The sequence below is a fragment of the Bombyx mandarina genome, chromosome 19 (assembly GCF_030267445.1).
Source record: "Bombyx mandarina strain Sakado chromosome 19, ASM3026744v2".
NCBI classification, from domain to species: Eukaryota; Metazoa; Arthropoda; class Insecta; order Lepidoptera; family Bombycidae; genus Bombyx; species Bombyx mandarina.
The window spans coordinates 2,266,010-2,276,696 of record NC_143225.1 but is presented as its reverse complement, the minus strand read 5'-3'; the positions used below and the strand labels follow the sequence as shown (position 1 = coordinate 2,276,696).

The 10,687-nt window shown below is 35.8% G+C and overlaps 1 protein-coding gene across 1 annotated transcript; it reads right to left on the bottom strand.

Annotated features, from left to right (window-relative positions):
* Positions 1-1,279: 1,279 nt before the first annotated feature.
* Positions 1,280-8,398, bottom strand: LOC114239415 (BAG family molecular chaperone regulator 2). Its single transcript, XM_028169599.2, has 4 exons — positions 8,091-8,398; positions 4,712-4,854; positions 4,241-4,353; positions 1,280-3,318 (listed from the first exon to the last, which is right to left on the bottom strand). The coding sequence occupies exons 1-4, from the start codon at positions 8,192-8,194 to the stop codon at positions 3,079-3,081; spliced, it is 600 nt and encodes a 199-aa protein (XP_028025400.2). The 5' UTR covers positions 8,195-8,398; the 3' UTR covers positions 1,280-3,078.
* Between the last annotated feature and the right edge of the window lie 2,289 nt (positions 8,399-10,687).

Here is a 10,687-nt window from a genome sequence, read left to right as displayed (position 1 = left end):
AAACTGCGAATATGGGCTTTGTGGTAGTACATATGTCGTAAAAGTCGACCAATCTACAGGGTGTTGTATCAACGTGACGGTGACGGTTGTTCCCATAGCGTAACATGACGTCATTGATTATGGCGCTAAAAGGGTTTTCCTACCCCCACTCAACCGACCACAAAACAAAAAATCAATGCTCAACAAACACCAGTGTGCTTAGTGAGAGTTTTTTAACGTTCTCGAAAGCGTAAAAGTTAGAAAGTTTGTCAACGTTTGCCGCTAGGGGCGCTGTTCCAACTACGTACAAATTTGAGTTAACTTTTACGCTATCGAGAACGTTAAAAAGCTCGTACTGACCACACTGATGAATACGCGTAATTATTTTAGCTGATCACTACACATACTTGTAAATATTAAAGTGTAATTTTGTACAATTTTAAATAAATTATTATTAAAAGTATTGTTTTCTTTTGCACGAAATCCCTTCGGTGGATAAACAATGAGTCATCATCCTACCTATCGAGAATTTGATGATCCATCATACAAGTACTCTGTCTTCAGGAATGTTTTTAAAGTTTATCCGGCTATCTGCAATACACGTAATATTATTAATACACATAATATTATTTAATAATTGAATTGAGATGAAAATGATGAGAGATGAGAATTGTGGTGGGGGGTTACCGGCACTCACAAAAGTGTAAGAAAAATATCTCGAGCCGGAGGGGCTAAGCAAGTTGTCCTTGTGTGTGTGTGTGTGTGTGTATGTGTGTGCGTGCGTGCCTGGGGGATAGTATCAATGAATACTAGTGTGATGATAAAGGAAATGGAGGGAGGTCATCTAGAAGAATTTCTTAGTACACTAAATCTATACATATAAATAAAATTGGAGTGTCTGTTTGTAATATTGAAATAACCGCTTTTTACTACCTACATGCATATGAATATATATACGGTACATAGACCAAAATAGCATTTTTTTAAATTTTTGTCTGTCTGTCGGTCTGTCTGTTTGTTCCGGCTAATCTCTGGAACGGCTGGACCGATTTTGACGGAACTTTCACTGATAAGTAGCTGATGATATAAGGAGTAACTTAGGCTTTACTTTTTTAGACTAGCTTCACCCCGAGGCCTCACCCGCAGTACGACGGGACATAACATTGCGGGACTCAACTATCAATAATAAAGTTTATTGTTTCCGAAGCGAAGTGAGGGCGGGTCGCTAATCAATAATAAAATTTAATGTTTCCGAAGCGAATCGAGGGCAGGTCTCCAGTAATAAATAAAACAACTAAACTTTAGTTACAATTTTTCACATTTTAATTTTCCAAATATATAAAAGCAGCCTTAACTCACGACTGCGGCTCATAACCTTCGTACGTGGTAATATCACACACCTTATGAAAACCATTCAACAAATCAAACTGACGTGATCATTAACTTCTGACCCGGTCATGTTCGCGACTCTAACCTCCTTTACAGATCTGTTTTGACGACTGGCAACACAGCTATCAGCTAGTAACACCATTGGACAGTTGCTTGCACGTATGGAGGGTAGAGGCTAGGATAATATCGGAGACAAATTCGCATTAACATTACAACCCAATACCCATCAAAATTGCGCCACCCAAGCAAGTAGTATAATCTGAATAGCAGTTGTAAATGGAGCGCAGTGTGAGAAGCAAAATTGAATAAATTTTAACATACTATTTTGGCGCCATCTTTGAAATTACACCTCTTGCTACAGTGGCGCCATTATTTCGTACATAGAGTGTGCTCCTTACCTCTACCCTACTAGCACGTGTACACCGTTAGAATTCGATTTCTCGGATTATATATTCGGGTTTTGAAAAAAAAAAAATGAAAGAAAAAAAACTACTATTGCCGTAAACCAATCAAAATTGTTTCCTTCATTATGTTGTTTATATGTGCATCTACTTTTAAATTACTACAAATTTCTATGAGATTAATTAAGCACGTCAAATAAAAATCAACAAATGACTTTGAAATATAATTTATCAAATACACGTCAGTTCAATGAATTAACCCACCATCATTGTTTACCGCAGAGCTTGCGTATTGTGCTAATTAATATAAGTACTAACTTAACATAGTAACTTTGATAATGGTTGAACTCAAGAAGATAATTATCCTTAAAGGTCGTGAGATCATTTATTTTAATAGCTTTTAGTTAAACACTGAATTTAAAAACACTTTGCAGATGACAGTACTAATTTTAGTTCTAGGTTTTTTTTTTTAATTTGATAGTCAACCCATAGATCACGAATATAAAAAAGTTATTTTGATCACATTGACTCTAAGGCCTTTAATATTAAATTATCTTCTTCAATCAAATCCTACAATAATGTGTTTAAAACATTTAACATGCCACCATGTTTTCATAAATAACTCGGAAATGCCAATATTTAAAGCAAACGTATTCTATGTGATAAAGTTTACGATAACGCACTGCCGTTTATTTGTTGTATTAAATTTAAATATCTGTGTCGTCACGAAGTAATCATAAACTCTAAATACAGATTCACGTCGCGTTGAATACGTCTACAAGTTAACTGTTTCTAAAATTTAATATAAGCGATCTATACACGAATGGCGAAGCCGGTGGAAGTTTCACGATTACAAACAAAACAAACTGCATCCACAATCACTATAATTCATAAAATATACATGATAAATCCAACACCGAACAAATGCGATCTGCCAAGCGTAGATTTAAAAATGTTTTTTTTTATTTTTTTTTCTTTCAAAACACTCTCTATACATTCTTCTTGTACGTTCTCTGTTATAAAACAAAGCGTATAACGGTTTCAAAATATCTTGGCCCAGTATTGTATTCCTTTGTCAAAAAAAAAAACAGCATCGTATACTGACAGACCATTGCCTCTCACGGAGAATAAAAAAATACGTCTACAGACTATACATGAGAAAGACAAAAAAAATAATCAAAAATCCGAAAACACTCCATTCAAATTCAGAACACGAATGCTAAAGCCGCTTCCGACGACAGAACAAGGTCTCGGCGTCTCGCGAAGCGCCCCATTAAAACGCCAACTTGTCGCCGAGCATGTCCGCCACTCACGAGCACGTGGTCACGTTTAACTTCGCGATGTAGTCCAGCAGGCCTTGGAGTCGTTTCTTGACGCGCTTCTGATCGTCGAGGGTGCAGCCCAGGATGGCCGTCTCAAAGTTCTTGTCGGTGCCCGCGTTGGGGTCCGGCTGAGACGTGCACGCGTTCATATAGGTCTGGCAACGGGAATGCGCCGTCACTGCGTCGTTGTGCACGGACATCACCAGCTGATCGATGTACATGTTCACCTGTAATAATAAAAATCAAAATGAAATAATAATTACAAAGTATATCTAGTATTTAAATTTATTTGAGTCGTCTATTATCAAAGGTGGCAATCTGTGCATTTGGACAAAAAAATGTTATTGATATGTCAATACAGATTGATTTGAATATAATGGTCTCCTTCAAAGAATACGGTTCAAAACCTGCATTAAATAAAGGTTAATACTTAACCTGTTATTTACATAAGATGTCGTTCCGAAGAGTTTTGTGACTGCCAATGGAATACAAAGTCAATAATTCGTTTTTCTGATTTACCAATAATTGTCCAAAAGTCAGATTGCCGGCTTTGATAATAGTCGACTCATTTTGTTGTGTACCCCGCTGATACAAAGGGCCCTCATAAGTTGTCTCCACTTGACCCTGTCTTGCACTTGCTTCTTAACATCACTCCAGGTCACGTCGGCAGTCCTCATCTCGCTTTCCACGATTTCATTAATTTTATTACTGACTCATAATTAATTATTTATTATGTTACACTTACTTAATTATACTTACAAAAGAAAAATCTTAAGCACCCTTATTATGTATGTAGAATTTTATAATTAATGCAACGCATGCTTTTTTTTTTTACTTACTGCAATGCACTTAATTATGCAATATTAGTACGATAATAATAAATGTTTGAATTTCAAAAGTCCATTGGAAATATCATCATTAAAAATTGTTACTAGAATCATGGCTTGTTATTGTATTATTGTAACGGAACACCGTTGACTATTAAATAAGAATTTTAACTGTACATCAGCTGTAGTAAATTCAACGCCCACCAGTGATCAGATTACAGTAGTAAAATAGTTTACAACAACAGTGCCTAAAGACTTAGAGAAGACACATGATCTCTCCCTAAAATCTACTTTACGTGTGATGTATAGTAGATAAACCAACCTGATACAGAGCTTCCTCCTGCTGATGGTCTCGGTCAGTGCGCACTGTCACCTCTACGGTCATAGCCCGGGACAGGATGCGGTCCGCGTATCGTGTGATATCGTCCTTATCACCTGAAAATGATTACAGCGCCTTCCCAATGTTACAAAACACTAGTATTATGGGAAATCACATTTATTCACTCTCACTTCTTTAACCGAATTACTTCAGTCATTTTAATAGTGTTAATTAGTTGAATAAAAAAGTTTAAATCTAATGAAAACAATTTATTAATTGCACCGTTTTCACTAATTATATCACTATTAAAATTTACAAAAAATATGAGAACTTGCTTTATTTATTTTACTTTTAATGATGGAAACAGTTTCTGTTCAGAAATATTATTTCCAAAATATACTTGGGTCTGAGTTAATTAGTTTTGTCTGAATTTTAAATTTGTGTTTTTAGTTTGAATCTAAAAAAAAAGCTTACACTCTGATATATCCAATAGCAGTTCTGAATGTTTGATGCTGTCTAAAGTTGAAAGTAAGGAGTCCTTTTCTTCTTCAATCCTGACTGTGTCTTTTCGGAGCCTCTCCACTCGCATCTCAACTTGATCTAGTACTGCTATCAGTCTGAATAAAACATAAGATTGTAACTATTACTTTTTATTATTTAATTAACTGAACTATAAACTTAAACACGTATATGTTGAGTAAGGTGTCAGTTTAATGATGTGTCTATATTTTGTATACCTGCATTTGGTATTCTTTTTCATGAAAAGGTGAATAAGCACTATGTTAATATCACATAATGAATTAGTTTAAGCAAACAGGAAATTTTGTTAGATACATATCAAACTTTTATGATTTACAAGTGTTTTTCCAGATAAAAATTCCAGAGAAAATTGATGGGTTTGAATTGGATCTGACAACAAAAGAGGCTTAAACCAACCCAGGAATTGTGTGGACTAAGACACTTAAATTAGATTAATTATGGGCTAATAACACACTTATTCTTCTTTGTATCCATCTTATCCCAGTAGGTGGGGTCGGCACAGCAAATTTTTCTATTCCATTCTCCTCTATCAGCTGTCATCTCAACACTCACTCTTCTTTCTTTCATATCGTCATTCACATATTCCACCCTTTTTTTTATTGCTTTGATGGGTGGTCCAGCTCACTGCCCACCTGGTGTTAAATGGTTACTGGAGCCCATAGACATCTACAACGTAAATGCGCCACCCACCTTGAGATATAAATTTTAAGGACTCAGTATAGTTACAGTGGCTGCCCCACCCTTCAAACTGAAACGCATTACTGCTTCACCGCAAAAATAGGCAGGGTGGTGATACCTACCCGTGCAGACTCACAAGAGGTCCTACCCCCAATAATGTCGCAAATTATAATTTTGCGGGTTAGATTTTTATTACACGATGTTATTCCTTCACCGTGGAAGTCAATCATGAACATTTTTTAAGTACGTATTTCATTACAAAAATTGGTACCCGCCTGCAGGATTCGAACACGGGTGCATCGCTAGAGACGAATGCACCGAACGTCTTATCCTTTTGGCCATGACGATTTCATGTCTTCTTCGGTCGACCTCATCCCCCTTTGCCTTGCACTACCACTTCCATACATCTCAAAGTCACATGCATCTCCTCTCTACGCATCACATGTCCATACCACCCTAACTGTCCGCTCTTTAATTTATCAATCACTGGGGCTACATTCACACATGTCTTCATTTAGATATCTACCGCATGCACTCCTCTTTCATGCTTTACTAGGGATAATGACAGACAATGAAAAGATAAACTGAATTAGAAAATCAAGGTGAAGAAGGTGAAATAAGAACACTATGGAAAGATAACCCAATATATGCAGATAGATATATTAGGCATAAACAAAAGGAAATATATATTGACGCTTGAAAGGCAAAAGTGACTAAGCGATAATAACTGCTTTGTACATAAATGAAAGGCAATAACCATTTTCGATGTGCAAAAAAAATATATTTCTAGGTCTATTAAAATCATTTCAATCCTACAGCTACTAGCTAGATTCTACTACAGCTGGTTTCGTTTTGTTTTCAGGTATTTTAACTTTAAATTAGTCTACTGTAAAGTTCATGCATTGTCGCTTAGTCACGTTTGCCTTTCAAGCGTCGATATGCATATAAGATCTTAACCGAATGTTGGTAAAGTGCCTGGTGTGAATTAAAAAAAAAAAATAAGTAGTCCTATTTCTTAAATACATTTACTACAAACATGTGATTATGTAATAGAGAACTGTACAATTAATTGCTTACAAAGAACCAGGAAGGAGAATGTTGAATGATTTATTTCAATTAAAACAGTTCAGAGTATGAAGGTCACTTTTATGCATCCAAAGACATGTGAAAACAAAGGTATTGTTTCATTTATTTCATTTTCGGTATAGTTCAACCAAATTATAAACTATGACATTAGCAACACAATTAAAACGAAGAAACTGGCTGGTCACAATAAACCCAGGGAGCTTGTCTACATGACTTTAAGACTATACAAATTTTTAAAACTAAAATATGCCTACTTATCAATTAAAATTTCAAACTCTAATGCCAAAGTGACCACCTTCATTCAAATTAGAATGTCTATAGGTCCTGGTCACCACTTAACACCGGATGGGCCATGAGCTACTCATTCATTATCATAAGAGGGCCTAACTTTTTGAAACGGGAAGCCTGTAGACAATAATATATTCCCCTTATTTCTTCACTCAGTGAGATATAGAATAGTAACTGACCATATAGACGCAAGAAAGCAGAATTGTCGTAACTTGAAAAACCCGACCTTTTACCAGAGCCATAAAACTATTTCAAAAATTCATAACTCATTTTATATATTTATAGAGATATAATGTTCAAAATTGGTATGAAATTGGATGAAATAAAGGTGGATGAAAAATTTAATTATAGGAAAACGAAACTCCAGAAGCAGTATTTTTTTATACAAGAAAATCCAGAATGCAAAAGCAAGTTACGACATTTCCACTTTCTACCGTCAATATCATTACTAGTTACCTGGAAAAGGAATTTTTATTAATAATACTGCTAACCTTATGTTTTTATTACAAGCAGAATATGTTGCAATGGTAGATATAGGTAAAGCTGTAGTACTCCTGTGTGGGCTAACAATACACCAGTGAAATTTACACAGGGCACAGGAGAAGGATTGATTTATAAAGGTAAAATATCAAACTATATATTACAAATAAGTTATGGGAAAAACCGATTAGCAGAAAAAAGGACTTGGCCAGTCTACTGATATCATGTAATAATCACGTTGTAGGATCTGACTTTTCACCCAACACAACATAAACGAAATATTGCTTCTGCTAGTAACAATGATAATATACTACAAATATAAAAGCGAAATACTCTGTTAAGAAATGAACGAAACAAAAATGAGAACTTTAAAAAACTCACACTTTTTGGTATTTTAACATACATTTATACTATTTTTATTTTCTAGTGTTTCGTATGAAAATAAATATATCGGAGATGTTGTAATTAAAAATGTAACATACCTTATTAACAACTACAATTAATCATAACTTCTTTGTAGTTGTCACGAATGCGTACGTCGTCACGTAATTCCAATTAGATTACTATAATTATAAGCTCGAAACTCCAATCACCTTATACGGCTAACAATATGACTAACAAAATAGTAATCTTGGTAAAAAAATAAATTATTATAGTTTCAACAAGGCTTGTGGCGTGGGCGACCGCAAAAGTTTCGCCTGATACCATTTTTGGCTGTCGAAAAGTTTGAGTACCTACAAGCACCTTTTATGAACGATTTTATTCGGTCGAAAAACCATACCTGTCTTTCGGCGCCTGCGTTCCTAGAACCGATGATTCGTCGATGAGGGGTAGTCGTGAACCCTCTGGATACGCGATCTCTAATGCAAATTGATCCACCTCCATAGTTTGAGATGCACTTTCACTAAACCGTCAGTTTTTCTTTGAAAGGTATAAGCTAATCGATCAGCGCTGTTAACAAGCTCAAAACAAAGTCTTTACAATTTTCTTTGACGTCAATATTCAACTACCGCACTGCAAACTTCCAAAACAAAATCGAACTCGACTGACGTTTCTTGATTCTTGACGAATGTTTAACTTAGACTGGCAAACGGAACAAAGCCATACAACCTACGTGATGAGGATTAAGGCAAGGCTGTCTGGGCAAAAAAATGATTAAATATTACTGTCAAAAATGTGGAACCAATTCTATAAATAAATAAATACCCGACTGCACGCGACTCTGCTAAAGCTGCTTTTAATTGAAGGATAATGGTAATTAAGCCCGGAAACTGCGTAAGGATATGATGTGAATGTGATATCTTTTTGATGGGAATGTGAGGCGAAAAGAAGTGTGATTTTTTCTTTGTTAATTTCGTTTTTCGTCAGGTTTAAATATGTAGTGATCATATATATAATCTACTTAATATTTCAGAGCAGTTATGGTGGCATATTAGCCGTTTAATATCTGTGAAAATGTGGAAAAAATGGGATAAAAAATTCTGAAAATGGCTTTTTTAGTTCTTCCCCAGAAATTTGAGATTAGCGCTCAGTAAATTTCTACCGTGTTGCTGGGAAACTATGAGTAATTGAGGAATAAATATATACGACAATGGCAACGTGATGCAAGAAGCCGATTGTCATACCAAAACAACTAAGAGGATTACCTCACCTGGAATATGTGGTGTCTAAAAAGGCCACTAAGACATCAAGGTAGAAAGACTTCAACCTATTTGGAGGAATTAGAAAAAGAAAATGAAGGATGCCAGATCACATTGCCAAAAGAAAGGATGAAGACAACGTAGGTACATCTTAAAGGCTTATAAAAAACTGACTGAGACAAAATAAAATACACATTAAAGTTATGCATGTTTCATTTAAAATAACATTAAATTTGGTAAGTACGTTAGTTAGTAGTAAGTTAGATGTCGTCGCGTCGTGGCCTAACAGATAAGACATTCGGTGCATTGGTATCAAGTGATGCACCGGTGTTCGAATCCCGCAGGCGGGTACCAATTTTTCTAATGAAATACGTACTTAACAAATGTTCACGATTGACTTTCACGGTGAAGGAATAACATCGTGTAATAAAAATCAAACACGCAAATTTATAATTTGCGTTATTACTGGTGGTAGGGCCTCTTGTGAGTCCGCACGGGTAGGTACCACTGCCCTGCCTATTTCTGCCGTGAAGCAGTAATGCGTTTCGGTTTAAAGGGTGGGGCAGCCGTTGTAACTATACTGAGACCTTAGAACTGATATCTCAAGGTGGGTGGCGCATTTGACATTGTAGATGTCTATGGGCTCCAGTAACCACTTAACGCCAGGTGGGCTGTGAGCTCGTCCACCCATCTAAGCAATAAAAAAATACTATTGGTTCTTTATTCGGTCTATTAGTTAGAGGTCTTTATTAGATATTGTGTCAGTGTACTTAGTGCGAGTTTGTCAACGTTCTCGATAGCGTAAAAGTTAAGCCAATTTTCTATGCAGTTGGAACAGCGCCCCTAGCGGCAAAAGTACACAAACGGTCCCGTTCCAACAAATATGAGCTAACTTTTACGCTATCGAGAACGTTAGGAAACTCGCACTAAGCACACTGGCCAGATTAGGCGGTGTGTCGATCTCTGAACGGAATGTAATCAAACTCCCATCGCGCAAGACATTGGCCATCAGAAATGGAGCTGGACAGGTACCGTGGGACTAATTTTACTACTAATACTTTATTTGGTTTTCGCGGTTGGTAGCCTTATTAAAAACATGGAATCATTCTTAAAATCAAATACTATTTTTAATTCACACTATTATTAAGGAGGGTAGAGGCAAGGAGAACTGTCTCAGTGTTGAAAAAGTGTCCGTTAAAATCTGCTAAATTATAAGGATGGCGCTACAGTAGCAACCGGGTAAATTTAAAAAAAGGCGCTGAAAGTTATTGGAATAAGATAGAGAAATAAAAAAGGACGAAAGAACTGTAAGCACTACAAAATCACAAAAAGTATTTTATTTAAAGCTGATAAGAAAATACAATCGATGTCTCCACGTTTACCACAGCAATAATTTTAGGTTATATTGACGAAATTAGTTTGGACTACGAAAACATGGGAGGTCTTGTATTACACTGTCACTAACTACTCTAGTCATTAAATATATTAAAATTTCCTAACTCGGCATACTTCAATCAGTTAACAACTGCTCAATTCATATCATACCCTGTGCCTATGCTAGCGCCATTCTGGAGGATTTTTGAACCGTTATTTAGTGCTGAAAATAGGACACTTCCAAGCTTCTCCCATATGAGACGGTTCTCCTTATATTACCTCTACCCTCCATATTATATAGTATCGTTATATAGATAATAGCAATAAAACAGAATAGTTTGTCAATACCGGAGACAGGTAAAAT